This window comes from Mesoplodon mirus, assembly GCF_964341445.2.
Source record: "Mesoplodon mirus genome assembly, chromosome: 5".
NCBI lineage: Eukaryota > Metazoa > Chordata > Mammalia > Artiodactyla > Ziphiidae > Mesoplodon > Mesoplodon mirus.
In genome coordinates, this window is record NC_138980.1 from 37,173,772 (window position 1) to 37,191,947 (window position 18,176).

The following is an 18,176-nucleotide window of genomic DNA, read 5'->3' on the forward strand; positions in this document are numbered from 1 at the left end:
CCTGGGGCTGCCTAACAGGGTCAGCAGCCCACGGGCCTCAGGGGCACCCCGCCCGGGATTCCTCTGAGATGCTTTGCCCTCACGGGGGCCGCGGGGTGGGTAGCTGCATCCAGTACCTGCTGCAGCACGTTGCGCTCCCGCAGTGCCATCAGCCTCCGGTGCAGCTCCACCAACTCGTCAGTGTAGGCCTGGGGGACAGAGAGGCGCTCAGCGGGCGGCCCAGCGTTGCCCTGTGACCACACCCACGTCAGCTCCAGGCTGATGCTCCCCCATCAGCTCCAGGCTGGTACTCCCCTGCCCCGCACCGTCGTAGGCCCTCCCCACTTCCCCAGCCCCCACCCTGTTATAGCCTCCCCCAACCCTGCCCCAGCCCCGCCTTGTCATAGGCCCCCCCCGACTCCAGCCCCCACCTTGTCATAGGCCCACCCACCCACCCAGCCCCCACCCTGTCATAGCACCCCTCCCGCCCCAGCCCCCACCTTGTCATAGGCACCCCTCTTGAGGATCTTCTCGGGCTTGCTGCAGGGCTCCGGGCTCCGGCGGCCTGATGTCTGCAGGGTGACCCCCAGGTCTGCGTGAGCGCTAGCCCACACCCGCTTGCCCAGCCCCCAGGGCCACCGCCTTCCCAGGCCCCAGGCCTGCTTGTCCTCCCTCCTCTGGCCCTGGACCCAACTCTAAGGGCAGCCCCTCCTGGGGACCAGATGATCTCTGGGGCCTGGGGGTGAAATGACCTTCCTCTGTGCCCACCACCCTGAGCCTCAGACGCTTGGAGAAACCCCAGGCCCCACCCTCAGCCGGCCTCTAGAACGTTACCTTGCTGTTGGGTGGGGGTGGCTTCTTGGGTGGAGGGGGCTCCCGGCTGGGGAGGCAGGAGTCGGCACTGTTGTCGCTCTCGCTGTCACTGAAGCTCAACCTGAACGCAGACACGACACCCTGTCAGGCCACCCTGTGCTCAGGGGAGGGGCCCACCCTGCAAACAATGCTCTGGGGCTCTGGGACGGACTCGGCCACTCCGTGGGGCCAGGCCAGCGCCCAGTGCTCCCCCTACAGCTCAGGAGACCCCCTCAGCCAGCTCTAGGCGGCCACTGCCAGCTTACAAGAAAAGGAAAGAAAGAATGCTGCATCTGAGCTGCCTTCAAAGAGCAAAGAACCCAGAGATGAGCACGCTCGCTCTGAGAGGCTCTGGGACCTGGCGGGGCTCGCTGCTCGCGGCAGGCTCAGAATGCTCGGTGCGGTGAAGCACCCTGCAGGAGAGTCACTGCCGGCGGCAGCCTGAGCCCAACGCCCCGGAGGGAGGGAGGGAGGGAGGGACACAGGTGCCAGCGTGGTGACATCAGACGCCTGCCCCTTGCTGGGCGGGGCCCAGACCCTGAGTCTGCTGAGCCCACCCCACAGTCCTGGGGCCAAGGCTGGCACTTGCACTGGGCTGGAGGCTGAGAACGCACAGCCATCCCTGAGGTGGGCTCGCTCCCAAGGCCTGGGGGTGTCCAAAGGAGGGGCCTCAGCTTACCCCTCTGGGGGAAGGCCACACGTCATCTTCCCTGGGCCAGTGCACCTGGGGAAGGGGGAAGGGACCCCTGGCCCAAGAGCAGAGGAACCAGCCCCCATTGCCCCGTACGCCTGGGACCAAGGCTGGTCCTCGGGCTGCTGGGCACCGCCTCTCCCTCCTTCTCAGGTGGTGATGGACTCCTCTCCCTGAGCGTCCTGCCCCTCCCTGCCAGGCAGCCACACCCTCCAGCAATGGGAGGAAGGATGCCCCCCGAGGCCCCCAGGCCCACCTCAATGCCTAGGCAGGGCGCCACCCGGTGGGCTCAGAGGCTCCCTTTGCCTCACCCCGGGGAGCCCCTGCCCTGACCCACCTCCTGGAGGCCCCATGATTACAGCAGGGCCAGGCAGAGCTGCCCCGGTGCACCCACGCCCACTCCTCCCCTCCGGCCCAGGCACCTGGAGTCCCTCCCTGCGTTCGTCTTGCCAGCGGCCTCCTCGCCTGATGAAGAGTCGTCCTCGTCAGATTCCTCGGACTGCAGGTCCTCCACCATGGAGCGCAAGGGTCCTGGTGAGGGCCGCGAGGGAGGGATGGAGGGAGGGAGGGGGAGAGAAGGGGATTCAGGGCTCCACCTGCACCCCAGAGTCCCCTCCACCCCCAGGGCCACATGGAGCTCCTTGACGCCACGACCCCCAAAATGCACCCAGGCAAACCCACCTCGGAGGTTCCTCTGGCCAGGTGGGGCCTGCCGCCCATCTCCAAGCACTGCCCCCGTGGCCACCCCCTCCTTAAGAGACCCCTGGCTCCCCCCACCCCTACCTTCCTGGCCCTGCTCACAGGCCTCTGGCCCCTGGCCCCAGACAGAACCGCAGGGCCCCTGCATTGCAAAGGGAAGGAGCAGCCCTCCTCTGCTCCGGGTGCTGGGATCAGAGCTCTGCCTGCACGCAGGACGAACCGGCCCTGGCTGAGGAGGGCGAGGCGGCCCGAAGCGTGGGCCACAGAACACCAGCCCCCAAGCCTGCGCCCCTCCTCGGGCCTGCCCAGCCCCGTGGCAGGCCCCTCCACTGCTCCCGGCCCACCGTCCTCCCCTTTCTCCAGAGACACTCGGTTCCAGTCCCCTACAGAAGGCATCTTGGTTTATATTCCTGTTACCAAGGCAACAGAGGGACACAAAGCCCTCAATTACCTTGGTCATGTGATCCCGTGCACGGCAGGTTTCCCCCTCCCTTCCCCGTAGATAAGAACCATTGGAGAGAGTGTGGGCTTGGAGCACCCCAGCCCCCAGCCCCCTCAGGACTGCATGTCTTTATGTCAGGCCCCCGGACTACGCTCGCCTCCCCCAGCTCTCCCCCACCCTCCAAAAAGGACTGCAGGCCGTGGAGGAAATTCTCAATCCGATCCACCAGAAGAGGTGCCTCCAGTGTGAGGGTGGGCAGGGGTCGACGGGCCGGGGGCCCTATCCGCTCTGGGGCAGGAAATGGGTCTGGTGCCGCCTCCCCACAAGTACCCCAGGCGGCCTGCAGGGAAAAGGCAGCACTGCAGGCTGTGGGGGCCTGGGCCGAGTGCTGGCCAGGCACGCGGCAGGAGCGGAGCGCTTGGCTGTGTGGCTGAGGCAGAGGAAGGGACCCTGCGCTGGCCAAGTGAGCCTCCATCTGGGAGGAGCTGGAGAGGAGGCTTCTGGCAAGGGCAGGGCCCAAGTCACAACAGGGCCCTCCGCCACACACCCACAAAGCACAGCACAAAGCCCTGTCGCACAGATGGGGCAAAGCTGAGGGTCCAGGCGACGGACAGCTGGTGGTCGGGTGACCTGTGCCGGTTTTGCTTTTAATACCGGCCCCCTGAGCGTCCACACACCTATGGACACGGATCTCTGGGGCCCGGTCCAGGCAAACGGCGTATCCTGAAGTGAAAACCTGGGCAAGCTCAGCCCAGGCCCGAGCCTCCCTACCCCCTCTTGCCCCCTGCCCCCGGGTTTTCCCGGCCGTGGCAGCAGCATTCAGACTCGGGGTGTGCTGAAACTCAGGCAGGAGCAAGTCCACGTCGGGAAGTTCCTCGTGAACCCCTGGACTCCATACCAGACCCAGTGTCCCACTGGCCTCCGGAGAGGTCAGGGGGCTGCTCCCAGAGCAGTGAGCCTTTCCACCAGAAACCAGCCCCGTGCGTCCCCACCCTGGCTCTCTCCTTTCCCAGCACGCACCTTGACTGTGGTTCTGAGACGGCTCAAAATCCGAATCCGAACTGGAGTCGGAGCTGGAGCTGGAGTTGGATGGGCTCGACTGGGCGGACTTCACCCCACGGCAGGGCAGGCGGGGCAGCAGGGAGAGAGGACAACAGTCATCTTTCAGTCCAAAGAAAAGGAGCCCTCCGGTGGCAGGGACAGCCAGGCAGGACGCCCCAGATACGCACTCAAAAGGCCGCCAAGGCGCCAGGCCCCGGCACTCGAGACCCTGACCCCATCCCACCTCCTCCCCCCAGCCCCAGGATGCCGCCAGTGTGCATTCAAAATGCAACCAATGACCTTTCTTTTCCCACTGAGGGACTTTAAATCTCCAGCCACGCCTGGTGCTCCCACCTGCCCAGGCAGGAGGACGGGGCCGAGGCAAGCTCTCGACGCAGGGGGACTGGGGGCGGGTGGGGGGCAGGCGACTGTGGCTGCTCTCACTTGTGGGCCCTGCCCTCCTCCGGCGAGAGCACAGCTGGCTGGTGTGCGCTGCGGCGCTGCGGCCAACAGCTGGAAGGTCCGAACAGGAAAGGTGGGTGGGTTCTCATCCTGCCCCTCATTTCCTCAGTCTGTCCTGAGGCTGAGTAGCGACAACAAGCTGTCTCCCTGTCACTGGGTGCCCCTGAGGTGATGATGAGTGTGTGGGCAAGTGGCAATCACTTGAGGACATGGTGGACTCACAGCCAGCCCCACTGCATCCAGAGCTGGTCACATCCCCCTTCCCTTCTTCCTTTAGCCCTGACTTGGCCACCAGGGGGCAGTAAAAGCCCAAACTAGGAGCCCAGGCCCTAGGATACTAGGACGTAAGTAGCGTGGGGCGGCACCTCCCACTTGAGAGGCCTGTGTGGGGAAGGGGCTGAGCCAGAACTGGGTGGCGTCTGCTCTGGGCCCTCAGGAGAAACCAACAGGCTCCTGCACAGGTATGTGCAGCAGGGTGATAAGCCCAGGGCCGGGGGCTGGGCCAGACTGGGCTCCAGTGGGCAGTCCATGGCTCAGAAAGCCTGCCAGCCCAGGGTGCCCAGACGCCGTCCAGCCTTCTGTCCTCGGGGACTTTCTGGGAGAGCTGAGCAGCCTGAGCACCTGGAAGGGGCCGGGAGACAGGCGGAGGCACCCAGCAGTGTCTCCTCAATCCTGGCACGTGCCGCAGGAGAGGAGACCCCAGGAGAGGAGCCCCTCCCGCTGGCCCGTGGGCCGAGGGCAGCCCCAGCTCCCAGAAGGAGACCCGGGAAGGCTCAGGTCTCTCCTCAGCAGACTCAGAGAAGGATCCCACCGCCTGGGCACAGAATGCTTCCCAGCTGAAGAGCTGAGGGCTCCCTCCTCTGGGGTCTGCCACCGCCCAGCCCGACCTGCTCCGGGCTCTCCCAGCAAGCCCCTGCCAACGTGCCCGACTTGCTACCTTCACACGGGCCAGTGGTGTGCCCTGAGGAACCCTCCCCGGGAAACCCGCCTAGACTGCCATCAACCACTGTCCACTGGGTGGGTACCACTCAGACCAGAGTGTGACCCTCCCCACCCCCAAAAACGGGCCTGGAGCCACATGGTCCCCCCTGCATGCATATCCCTGAGTTCTTATTCTGGCTCGGAGGTCCTGGCTTCTGACCTTGGCTTTCTCACCAACTGGCCAAGGCAGCCCCTGTTTTTAAGCCTCAGTTCCCCCATCTGTAAAAGAGCTGCCGGGCTGGCCTCTGCTGAGCACATGGAGGTGGATGCCAATTGCTCTTCCGACCTCTGAGGCAGGGAATTCGGACAGAGCTCCGGGGCAGGGAAGACCTGGCTGGGAGGCCACCAGCACACAGGCTTGGGCCAACAGGCTCAGGAAGGTCCAGGGCAGGCGGGCTTCTCACCCACACTCATCCCCTTTCCTTCCACATGAATCCAAGGGGTGGGGTGTGGAGGGGGGCGGGAATCTGGAAGTGGTTTCAGCCCCAAGAGCCTAATGGTTCCTGGGGGTCAGAAAAGCCCTCGAGGGGCTGCCGACGTGTCCTGGGGCTCAGGCCACACGGGGCGTCCGGAAGGAGGGTGGAGGGCCTGCTGTGCTCCCAGTGCTCCGGGGCCTGTGACTGAAAGGGACTGAGTGTCAGGAACCCCACAGCCAAGGAGACCCCACAGGAGCAGCCAGAGGAGCTGGGGGGCTCGGCCTGGGACTCAGACGAGGAGCTGCCTGGCCCCTCTGAGGGCCGAGGGCGAGGAGGAGACTCGAGCTCCACGCAGCGGTCAGAGCTTTCCGGCAGTGGCGCCCACTCGGCCTCCAGCGTGGGACGGCTGGAGACAGGCAAGGGCAGCTGGGGAGGCCCGGGTCTGGAAGGCCGTCTCGCCCCCTTCACCATGGCCATCTGTGCCTCGCCAGGTCCCAGGGTCAGGACATGTGAGTCACTGTCCAGCAGCCCTAGAGATCCCCCGGGCATGCTGACGGCCCAGGCTCGCCGTTCAGAAGTCTCTCAGCACGCGGGATGCGCCTCTTCAGCCAGGAGAAAGCCCTGGGCTTCCTTGAGAGATTCCAGCCTCAGGGCCGAGGTGGCCAAGGCCACAGACACTGGACACCCAGCCAGCCCCCACCCTCCACCGAGCAGGCGGAGGTAGCTGCCCACAGTGGCACGGGTGCTCACAACCATCACAGCAGGACGTCAGGGTGGACACCCGGGGCCAGGGCGCCAACATTCAGCCGGGGAGGCAGGGCTCAGGGAGGCCTCCACCTCTTCCCTACACAGGTGCACCAGCCCTAGGCACAGGAAGGTCTCTCTGGAAGCACCTGAGGCGGACAGGAGGGAAGGGCACCAGACCAGAGCTCTGGGTCTGAGCAGACGGAAGAGAAAGATGCTAGATGGGGCGCTATGAAGCACCCAAAGAACCTCCGGCAACCGAGAGGTGGCTGGGAGGGCCCTGGACTCCCAGGAGCCTCCAAGTAAGAAAGACGTTCCGGGATCCTGCCATCCTCAGGTTCACTAGCAGACAGTCTCCCGGGCGCAAGAAGCACTAAGCATGTGACATCACCAGCCCTGTGTGTGTCCCTAATTGTGGGGATGCACTGTTACCCAGGAGCCACACTGTCACCCCCAGCCACCTCCAACGAGGTGCCCCTGGAAGCCGCACGCTCACAACATCGGTGCTACCGACACAGACCACCTCTGGCTTCACCTCTGGGAACCACTTGCAAAGTCCCAGTGGCTCTCCGAGCAGCAAAGCTGGAGACAAAGCTTCTGCCTTTGAGAGTGAATAAGTCTGGGAACTATAAAAGGCCACTGAGGGCTTCCCTGGTGGCACAGTGGTTAAGAATCTGCCTGCCAATGCAAGGGACACGGGTTCGAGCCCTGGTCCAGGAAGATCCCACACGCCGTGGAGCAGCTAAGCCCGTGCGCCACAACTACTGAGCCTGCGCTCTAGAGCCTTTGAGACACAGCTACTGAAGCCCGCGTGCCTGGAGCCCGTGCTCCACAACAAGAGAAGCCGCCGCAATGAGAAGCCCGTGTACAGCAACGAAGACCCAATGCAGCCGTAAATAAATAATTAATTTTTTTAAAAAGGCCACTGAGGGCCGGGGCTGGTGATACAGGTGAGGGGGTCAATGGCTCACTCATCCATCCGTCCATCCAACTATGCGTCCATCCATCCATCCCTCCAAGTCCCTGTTCGCTGAGTACCAGAGGCCAAACAGCATGCAGAAATGACATGGCCCTCCAAGGCCCAGAGAGGTCTGGCTACCCAGTCAACAATCTGGCTCCTAGCTCCTTTGTGACTCAAGCCGTCTCTGATGGCGACATTCAGACCCACATGGAAATGCTGCTGCAGGAAACACCCAAAACCTCTGGCTCCCAGACCCAGGGAGTGGGATGAAAACACACAGGGACACCACACCACGAGTGGCGAGTGGAGGGAGGGGATGCCCTGGCTGACCGAGCCTGCGGCAGCTGGGTAAAGACTCCATGGTGAGACACAATCGCCCACCCTGACCCCAAAGCGGCCAGTGAGACCCCGGCCCACACAGGGGGCAGCCCGAGAAAAGCTGTGAATGCGGGTACCAGTATCACGCTCAACTGGGACCCTTCATCCCAAGCACCGTCCACACAGATCTCACGAGGCGGTTTCGTCACCCCCAACGTAAGGGGAAACTGAGGCCTGGCAAGGCACGGAGGCTGCCCAAAGCTACATGGAGCAAGTGGGTGCCCAGCCTCCTTGTAACCTCTGGGCGGCTCAGAGCCCGCAGAGGGAGGATGAGGGTGAGGTGTGGGAAGGGGAGAAGGGTGGGGCAAGGAGCCACCTCACCTCGGTCTTGAAGGAGGCCTCGTCCTCCGAGTTGGACTCCTCCACCTCCGGAGGCTTTTTGATCTCTCTGGGCTCGTTCTCAGCCTTGACTTTCTCCCCTTTGGCACTGCCCTTGTCCTTGGCTGGCTTTTTGTCCGAGAAGGAGGAAGACGAGGTGCGGGGTGAGGTGCTCGGGGCGCTCCTGGACCCCTTGGAGCTGCTCTTCTTCTGCTTTTTGGCGCTGGGCTTGGGTGAGTCGGCGGCGGCCGGCCGCTTGCTGGAAGACTTGGGCGGGGGCGGCGGTGGGGGCCCGCCTTTGGGGGACATGCTCTCCAATTTGGTCTCCTTCAGGGCCATCTTGGGCTCCTTGAATGCGGCCTTGGGCGGCGGGGCCTTCTCCTCCTTGGGCGGCCGGCCCTCGCCCAGCTTCCGCGCGGCGTCCTTGGCGCTCCTGGCCTGCTCGCGCTCCGGCTCCTTGGAGGCGCCCCTGCTCTCTGAGTCCTTGCGCGGCCGCTCCCGGTGCTCCTTGGTCGTCTTGTGGGCCTTGCAGGCCTTGCCGCTCTCCCTGCTGGCGTCCTGCAATGCCGGGCAGGAGGGGGACACGGTCAAATGGCATCTCGGGGCCGCCCTGCTCCGCCTCCCACGACCCCTACAAAGTATAATCCACCTGATTCAGACTCAGCTAGAGAAAATCTTCCATAAAGCGAAAAAGTAAGGCAGCAGGTGAGAGTTTTAAATGGAGCTGTCCCTTTAAACTACTAGGAAGTGTCAGCAGGTCCCAGGCGGCTGCAGGCTAAGACTCCCCTGAGGGATTCAAGAAGAGTACACGGTGAGTCAGATACAGACAGGCAAGCCACACCGACCCACTCCCGCTCCAGCGCCTCGCAGCTTCCCGCAGGGCCGCTGCGGCGCGGGGGCTGGGGGCGCCAGCAGGCGGGGCCTCTCCTCTGTCCCCACCAGAGCCAGGTGCCTCCCCAGGTTGCCGCCCCCCTGCCTGGAAGGCCTGGCTCCGGCCTGGCCCGGCCTGGCCCCAACACACGCCGGCACTGCAGCTCTTTGATCGCCCTTTAATCTCCACAGTCAGCATTTACTGAGTGCCTGCCCGGTTCCCAGGCACTGCGCATGTCTAACGGCTCCTAGACCTCCTGGAACCCAAGCCGCCTGGGCAGCTTTTCTAAACCATGTGCAATGCCTGAACCTCCGCCTCGGAAACTGAGGGTTGAGGGTGGAGCCTGGACTCTGGCGTTGATGAGCCAGGTCAGGGGGGCTCCCACTGGGGACAGAGGCAGTGAGCAGCCCTGCACCGGGCCGCCGGGAAGGCCAGGCTGGTGGACTCCAGCCTGTGCTCCCTCTGAGCAGGAGCAAGACCACCTACCTCACCAGGCGACGGTGCAGGGCGGGCAGGGCAGACAGCGAGTGCACAGTCACCCCGCCCCCAGGCAGCCAGCGCGCCCTTGGGTAGGAGCCCCGTCTGACACCTTGCCGGGCCTGCTCCTCATCAACACCGCGTACACCGCGTCATCACCTCGCCGCACAGCCAGGGCTGCGGGACAGGTGCCCGCTGCCGTCAGCTGCCAGGATTCTGCCCCCGACTCTGTGGGACAGGTGCACGGCTGGGCACCACCAGCAGCTAGACCACAGGGGCCCACCTGGGCGGGGCCCCCCAAAGCAGCCTCCCTCTACCAGCTCACCCCAAGTGCTGAGGGGACGGGCGAGCCAGGTGAACACCCAGCAGCTGGGCCTCTGCTTCCTGTGCTCACAGCCCCCAAGGGTCCAGCAACAGAAGCCTCCCAGCAAAGAGCCACAGGGAAAGACGGCACAGCCTAGAACCACCTCTGACCTACTGGAGTCCCCGTCTTCTTGCGGATCCGCTACCCACACCAGTGCCAAAGGTTCAGGGCCAGCCCCACGTGGCCATGGGCTCCTGCCGCCTCCCTGGAGAGAAGTCGGCCCTGTGCCCTGGCCCCGGCCGTCATGTCACCACGGCAGCGGGAAGGGGTGCTCACACCACGAGCACCCCTTTAGAAGCCTGTGTAAAGGGGCACCCCTGGGGGGGGCTGGTGTGTGGAATGGGGCCGGTCTCTGGGGGCTCCACTCTCCAGCAAGCTGTTCCCCTAAGGAGGGAGGCAAGAAGCAGAGACCTCCCGCGCCATCCTGGCCTCTTCCTGCAGCGTCCACGAGCCCGCCTGGGCCGCACAGTCCCAGCCCCGAGAGGTGGGGCGGAGCACCCCTGATGGGGACGACTGCCGACGGCCCCCCGCCCGGGTCGGCAGAGCCTCCCTGCTGTCCAGGGCCTGCCCAACTAGCAGGGGCCTCGGAGCGGCGGCTCTTCACCCGGAGCTCTGGACGGGCACCCAAGAGCACAGGCCCTCTGAAGTCACACACTAAGTCTGTAGCATAATGTAGACGTTCCTGGGGCAAAGCTCCACTGCAGTCATGTTCTCAAAGCTGTCGAGGACCCAAAATGATTAAGAACCAAGTGTTAGAGAAAGGCCCACCAGGCTGACTGGCTGACATCAGACAAGGAGGCAGGGCGCCCTGAAGCTATAGGTGCACGAGTCCAGGGGGCGGCGGGACCAAAGGGAACAGCCACCTGCACAGTGAGCCTTCAGGGGGTCCCGGTCCTCTCCTAGGAGGCTCCACTTCCTGCCTGCCAAGCTACCCTCCGGGGGTCTGTGGGAAAAAACAGAACCACAGGGACCAATCCACCTGGGGCTGCAACAGCCAGACTCTCCACCGGCCCCCAGGCCCTATAAGGACCACCCCCCCTCCCCCCGGCCTTCCTGGCCCTTCTGCCTGGAGCATGCGGTCCAGCCAGTCAGAGTCTGCAGGTCCAGGCAGTGGAGAATCCGTTTGGGGTAAAGAGCCGGTGCTTCCTCAGCTGGAAGAAGAGGCCGATGACTCAGAGGCAGGGCTGTGACAATGGGAAGAGGGGGTCTGTGGGAGAGCCATCAGCAGAAACCTTCGCAGGGACTCCCTATGTCACAGCGTTCAGGGGCTGCAGAAAGATGCTGGACCAGGAGGGGTGAAGATGGAGGACCCTACCTGCAGGCCTCCCAAGCCTCGCAGATACACCCACTGGCTTGGGGGTGTCCCAGGGGTCTCAAAGACCTCAGCAAAAGATGCCACCAGCAACCCCAGCAGACGTGGCTCTGTCGGCCACTGGAGTGTCCTCACCACCTGGGAGGGCACTTCTTAGGTGACTTGCAAGCGACAGGTACAGAAGAGATGGCAGTTCCCACTCTTCCTATTTTGCACCGACTTCCGAAAAACCGTGGGTGGCTTGGAGAAGCTGCCAAGATCGCTAGCAAGAATTTTTCTTCAAGTCCCGTGAGGTTCAGGGAAAGACCTAGGAGGCCGGTGAGGGGAAGACCCTGGAGCCACACTCTGTACTTGAAGACTGTGGCCTCACGCGTCCAGAGGGCTTAAGTCAGACAGATCAGAGGATTTCAGAGACCTAGTGGCCTTGTGGAAAGTGCCAGAAAGACCTTGCCTGGGTGGCATGGCCCTCCTCCAAGGTTGCTGATGAGCATAAGGCTGTAAGATGGCCCAAGAGCTCAACCTGTCCCACCTCAACCAGGCCCCTGACACCCGATAGGGAGTGAAGCAAGAAAACTGCCAAGATGAGAAATGGATAAACTTGCAGGGTTGGTGGTGGACGACCAGCAGCTGCCCTGAGAGCCAGGCGGAGCTTGGCCTCGGGGACACAGCTGTGTAGGTGGCTGCAGCATGGGATGCATGCTCACAAGCTTCCAGGTCCACTGCGGTACCAGCCCGAGGGCTCCGGAGGCCACTCTGGGACAGTTCAGAGAGAGAGGTGTCGGGAGGGCAGAGTGCCACCTGCCCGACTGGCCGAGAGAAGACGATGAAACGTTTCTTCTTGGGGCGAAACAGTTGGCTCCGCCACATGGTTCCACCTGGCCCCTCCCCCAGGTGAGCTCTCTCTGCCCAGAGCTGCTGCCAAAGAAGGAAGCGGAGCCTGGAGCAGCCGCGGGAGGGAGCGCCAGCCCCGACGGATGGGGCGTTCCAGTTACGCCAGGAGGCAGCGGTGGACACACTCTGTCCACGGCCCCCAGCCACGCCAGCCTCTCAGGGTTCTGTCCGAGTGGCCCTAGGCCCTCGGACTCGGTGGACGGGAGAACGGGGCAGGCTCTCTGGCCTCAAGAGGAACGGGGGAAGAACCTGTGATCACTTGGCTGTCTGAGCGGTTCAGGAGGGCAAGCCTCCTGACGAAGGGCAGAGCAGCCGGGCGGAGCACAGAGATGTGCTCCGAGAGAGGATGCCAAGGGAGCGAGTCCAGGGACGGAAGGTCCAGCTCTGCGGAGGGGCGCCCTGAGCCCAGGCCCCGCCGCTGGGCCCCAGCGCTCCCACGTGACTGGGCCTTCCGCCTCACTAACCTTGGAGCCGTGGGACGGTTTGGTCTTCTTGGGGTCAGAGAAGGCAGAGAGTGGAATTGTGGGTAACATGGGGTAGTCGGGGCTGGGCCTGGACACCGTTTCTGCTCCTTCGGGCATTACCATCACCTAGTGATAAAGAAGAGACAGATGTTATCAACGAGCAAGGAGGCAGGCTGGAAATTCGATCGGCAAGAGGAAGCCGTCCGCGGAGCTTCCCTCCGGGAGGGGCCGAATGCCGAGCGCTGGAGCCAAGCGGGGCCGGGCAGAGAGCGAAGAGAAGCCAAGTCCCAGGATGGCTGGGCGCGGTGGGCCGGGCTGGCCGAGAAGACACGGAGCTGTGGCCAAAGCTGCCCCGCACGCGGCGGTGCAGACAGACCAGAAGCGCGGTTGGCACGGGCGGGAAGCCGGCCGGACACCCAGAGCAGGCAGCTGCGGCGGAGGGGGCAACCTGTGCGGGATGTGTGTGCCTGATGCCCTCCTCCACCGTGAGGTGGGCGGGGTGGACAGACAGGGAGAGTGCGGCCAGGCCAGAGGAGAGCAGCGTGGGGTGGGCGCAGGGGGGAGAGCCCAGAGGAGGGAGGGTCCGGGGTCCTGCTAGGAGGTGCACGGGGAAACACCTGCCCGGCTCCAGCCAGGCTCTCGAGGCCCCGGCTAAAGGGGGAGAAGGCGGCGGGCAAGTCCTCGAAATACTGACACCGCAAATTGACCCTAGTAGCAGTCAGCGCTCAGAGGGAGCCTTCCAGACGCTGATGAGACAGAACAAAAGAATAAAGCGCACACAAAAAAGAAGAAAGCATTTAGCTTGGTAAAACAGGCACCATGAATAACCCTGAGAACCTGGGATTCCCCGAGGAACCAGCGTTTCATATGAGGGGGGCCAAGGTCACACCTGGCTGCAGGGACACTGGGTTGAAAGGAGGGCGGTGGAGACCCTCGCCCCCTAAGCCCCGCAGCGGAGCCTGAGGCGGTGCTGCTCACGGGAGCCTGTCCGACCACCATGCTCTGAACCAGGCTCCCAGAAGCCACCTGCCCCACCAGGCCCAGGATCACGCTGCTGGCGACCCGCACACTCCAGGCCACAGGGAAGCAACGGAGAGCGCAGCCCAGGAGAACGGCGGGGCCACAGGACACCTTAGTGCATCCACCCGAAGACCTTTTCCTTCTACTTTCGCTGCAACTTCTCTCCCTTCAAATGAAGGTCCCCGACCAACCCTATCCCAGGACAGCACGTGGAGGCCTCCCATGTCACTGCCTGTCTGTGACAGCCCTTTGGGGCACATGGCTCCACGGGGACCCGTCTCACCCCTGGCCTCTGAAGGAGCCTCTACCTCTGCGCAGCTCACCTGCCGACGGGGCAAAGGATGAGACACAAGCTGAGGGGCTGGGCAATCGCCTGGCACAGCGGAAAGCAGCTCAGGTCACCGCTGAGGGTGTCTGAGCCTCATGCAAGGAGCAACAGGGCTCAGGCAACCCCGGGGGAAGGGGTCGCACAGAAAGCAGTCCTCGTGGGCTCACCGACGGCCCGCTCCTCCCGTGCTTCCAGCGCCGACATCTACGTCAACGCAGGCAGGCTCCGGGCCCATCTGCCACTGGATGGCAAAGGCGGCGCCACTGGGACCCAGAGCCCCAGAATGGCAAACAGGGACCAGGACTCAGGGCTCGGGAGCCACCGTCCCATAAAGGTCTCGGGCAGCTCCTAGGACCAGCAAGCACTGCTCTGCCATCAGCCTGGGGCCTGAAGCCTGCAGCCCCAAAGGGCGAGAAAGTTCCTGATCAGCCAACCGGCTCTCCAGGCAGCCCCAAAGGGCCAGAACAGCAGCCAGCAGAGACCACAGGGCGGCAGCTCGCAGGCCTCCCTTCCTCCCTCCCAAACTGCAGGCCATGCCTGCCCTCCCCACATCCCTCCCCCACCTCTGCGCACCTCCTCCTCCTCCTCCTCCTCCCGCCCTCCAGTTTTATGTGTTTAGATGATGCTCACTGAACCTGCATCTCCTCAGAGCAAAGAAAACATCTTTTTTTTTAAATTTCAAAACGTTTTAGTTTTTAAAAAATAAAATAAATGACTATAAATGATATAACCAGTTTTCCCATGTGACTCTAAAGGTTAAAAAAAAAAACAAAAAACAACTTTACGTGGGGAGCCAAGGTCTCGGTGCCTGGGTTCTGGGGCTCTGAGAGGCCCGTGGGCGCTCTGTGTGTCTGTCTCCCAAAGAGAGGTGACCATGAAAGCTTTGGGGGAACACCCGGGAACACCTCGGGAAATACTTTGGAAAATATTTGGCAGCGAAAATAAGGTAGAGAAGCAGAGCTGGGGGAGGACCACTCAACCCAGCAGACTCGGGGCCAACGTCTGTGTAAGCTGATGCTGCACCTCCCGGCGCTGTGACGACTCCGTCAGCCATCATGTGCTAGATTAGAATCGCACACTAATCTTTTACTGGGAACACAGCATAACCTAATCACGTATTCTGTGATGAATACGTGATTGCTTTCATATTTTTAAAAAAGTTTATAGAAAGACCCAACTGAATTAAGTGAACAGGAAAGGACTGCTCCCCAGAGCCAAAGAAAACCAAGCCAAACGCCCTGCACGCACTGGGGAGGTGGGCCTGCCTCCACGACACACACGTGCGCACACACAGGCTCTCGTGCCCCCGGCCCGACTCCTCCGTCCCAGGCTCGGGATGCCTGTGTGCTCAGCCCACCGCCCTCGGCGCAGTCCAGTCCTCCTCCACGACCAAGCACCCCACTCCGCTCTCCAAGGGCCCTGCCACGTGCACGGGGATCACTGGCCACACAACTCGCCACGGAGACCTAAGTTCTGAGAGGCTGTGTCACCAAGACAAAACCGCCAGGAGCGCGCATCAGCAGGGAGCCCCTACAGAGCCGGGGCTGCTCCCCGCCCCATCGATGACACGGCCCCCACGAGGCCTTGCTGATCTGGTTAAAACTGGCTCCGGTGCTGCGCCAAGCTGACAGACTGGCCTCGCGCCCATTCCTGCCCCCTCCCCCCACCCCACCCCACCTCCATGGAGGAGGATGCTAATTACCCACAGCCAACAAGAAGCTACAGGGTAACTAGATACTAGTTAGTCACTCGCAGCGGACAACACCCTAGTGCAGACTCGGGACGCCTGGGTCCCATCCAAAGCTGCTGGGCGCCACCCGTGCAACCTGCCCCTCTGGGTCTTGGGTGCCCGACCACACGCTGGAGAGCCCCAGGTGCCCCCAGCACCAGGGCCGCCCAGCGCTGGGGGCCATTTTGGGGCACGTGGAGTGGCACACTCACCCCGCCGGCCATCAGCAGCTTGTACCGGAACTCCACGGTGGGGTTGTTGAAGGTGAGCTTCTCACAGCGCAGGTGGTTGACGGGCGGGTTGCCCTCCAGGTTCAGGAACAGGTCGTAGGTGAAGCAAACCTTCCTTGGCTCCTCCTTAAACAGAGAAAACAAGGAAGTCCACTCAGAGGGCTGGGCAGGAGGCTACAGGGCAGCCACGGGCCAGGCACAGGCACTCCTTGCCGCCGGGCCTGCCCCCCTCTCCCCTTGGACCCTCATCAGCTTCTCTGTGTGTGTGTGTGTCTCCCCATCGCTCTGCTCATGCAAAATAAATCAACTTACTATTTGCAGAGCGGCAAAGCAGGCACCACGACAGAAATAAAGATCATCAGGATGATGTTCCCAGCTGGTTAATGAAGCAGTCCTGCTCAGAGCCCCGCACACACGTCCCCCTCAACCCTCAGTGCTCGGCCCATGAACGGGGAAGACGACGCTCCAAGACACACAGCTGCTCAGCGACAATGCTGAGACCGGACCCCAGGCTCTATGACCAGGATCCTGCAGCCTCAACCCCCGGTCCTTTTCCTGGAAGGGAAATTTCTCCAAAGACATACAGGCGGCCAGTAAGCCCACAAAAAGATGCCCAAGGGCTTCCCTGGTGGCGCAGTGGTTGAGAATCTGCCTGCTAATGCAGGGGACACGGGTTCGAGTCCTGGTCTGGGAGGATCCTACATGCCGCAGAGCAACTAGGCCCGTGAGCCACAACTACTGAGCCTGCGCGTCTGGAGCCTGCGCTCCACAACAAGAGAGGCCGCGATAGTGAGATGCCCGTGCACCGCGATGAAGAGTGGCCCCCGCTCGCTGCAACTAGAGAAAGCCCTTGCACAGAAGCGAAGACCCAACACAGCAAAAATAAATAAATTAATTAATAAACTCCTACCCCCAACATAAAAAAAAAAAAAAAGATGCTCAACACCATTAACCACTAGGGAAATACAAATCAAAACCACAAAATACTGCCTCACACCCACTAGGATGGCAATTATTTTAAAAAAGGAAAATAACAAACCTTGGCAAGGATGTGGAGAAACCAGAATCCTGGCGCACTGCTAGCAGGAAGGTAACATGGTGGTCCCTTTGGAAAAGTGTATGGAAATTCCTCAAAATGTTGCATACAGAGTAACTGCATGACCCACATATCTCCCCTAGATGTATACCCAAAAGAAATGAAAATACACATTCACATAAAAACTTGTACGCCTGTATCCACAGCAGCATCACTCACAATAGTCAGAAAGTGGAAACAAACCCAAGTGTCCATCAACAGGTGAACGGATAAACATATTGTGGTCCATCCATGTAACAGAATGGTATCCAGCCACAAACAGGGATGAAGCACTGACACGTTACCATGTGGATGAACCTCAAAAACACGATGCTCAGTGAGAGAAGCCAGACACAAAAGGCCATGCAGTGTGTGATTCCGTTTACACGAAGCATCCAGAACAGGCAAATCCAGAGACAGAGTGGCTTCATGGTTGCCAGGGGCTGGGGGAGGGGAACGTGGAAACTAACTGCAAATAGGGATGAGGTTTCCTTCTGGAATGATGAGACCGTCCTGGGAACTAGAAAACTGTGATGACTGCACGACACTGTGAACACGCTAAAACCAACAAACTGGTGTGCTTTAAAAAGGGTGAATTTCCTGGTATGTGAATTACACCCCAATTTTTTAAAGTGCTATCCGTGGGAGAGAGAAAACTAGGAGTACGGGGAGCCCGTGGCGGCCTCTCACAGGAGGTGAGGAAGGAGGGCAGGTCGGGCCGGGGTCAGGAAGGAGGGGCAGGGCAGCTGAGCCCTCTCACTGGCGCTTCCGGGGCTGGCTTCTCTTTGCCCCTTCCTCCTGTGGTGGGGCACCAGGGCCCCGGCGGCCCCGCCATCCCTGGGCAGATGGCGCGTGGTGAGCTGGTGATGCGGGGAGCGGCAGCCTGGCTGGCCACACGCCCGCTTCTGAACAAAGGGGACAGGAGTGAGGTACTGCAGTTGCACTTGGACGACTCTGTCCCCCCATCCAGGCCACAAAGGTAGAAGGTGCATCTGTCACGCGATGGAGCTGCTAACCCTGCCCTCCAGGAGCTGCCTTCTCGAGCCGACCCGACGCCAGCGACACTGACCCGGCCCCTCCCCTGGCAGCGCCTGGCCCCAAGAAGAGTGGGTTTCTACCCCGCCCATCTGCACGAGACTTGGAAATCAGTCCCCTTGTCCAAGGTGGACAGTGACCTAGTTTGAGGCGATGAGACAAGGGAGGTCAGCCTAGGGAGGGCTTTCCTTTTCAAATCAAAAAAGTGCAAGAAAGTCTCAGCATTTCTCTTCTCCCTGCCTAACTGTGAGATGCTACACGGTACAGCTGCAGGCCAGCATCAGCCACGGCACAGGCGTGGAGGGAAGCCGAGAGCACCCCAGGCGGGCAGCCCTAGCACCACAGAGCTGCTGCCTCCCACTTCTTGTTAAGGAAGAGAAAGCAGCCCCCAGTAACCACTGTTATGCCCCTACATG

General features: G+C 62.0%; 1 protein-coding gene across 3 annotated transcripts in view; it reads right to left on the reverse strand.

Annotated features, from left to right (window-relative positions):
* Positions 1 to 18,176, reverse strand: part of MLLT1 (MLLT1 super elongation complex subunit) — a 120,577-nt gene that overhangs the window by 2,683 nt on the left and 99,718 nt on the right. For 2 of the 3 annotated variants that reach the window (XM_082622746.1, XM_082622745.1), the window contains exons 4-11: positions 15,633 to 15,776; positions 12,344 to 12,469; positions 7,968 to 8,522; positions 3,684 to 3,771; positions 1,945 to 2,053; positions 814 to 913; positions 480 to 551; positions 117 to 188 (exon numbers count right to left, since the gene is read on the reverse strand). In XM_082622746.1, coding sequence (XP_082478872.1) covers positions 117 to 188; positions 480 to 551; positions 814 to 913; positions 1,945 to 2,053; positions 3,684 to 3,771; positions 7,968 to 8,522; positions 12,344 to 12,469; positions 15,633 to 15,776 — 1,266 coding nt within the window. The remainder of the gene's footprint in view (positions 1 to 116; positions 189 to 479; positions 552 to 813; positions 914 to 1,944; positions 2,054 to 3,683; positions 3,772 to 7,967; positions 8,523 to 12,343; positions 12,470 to 15,632; positions 15,777 to 18,176) is intronic. The other variant, XM_082622747.1, reaches the window with a different exon arrangement.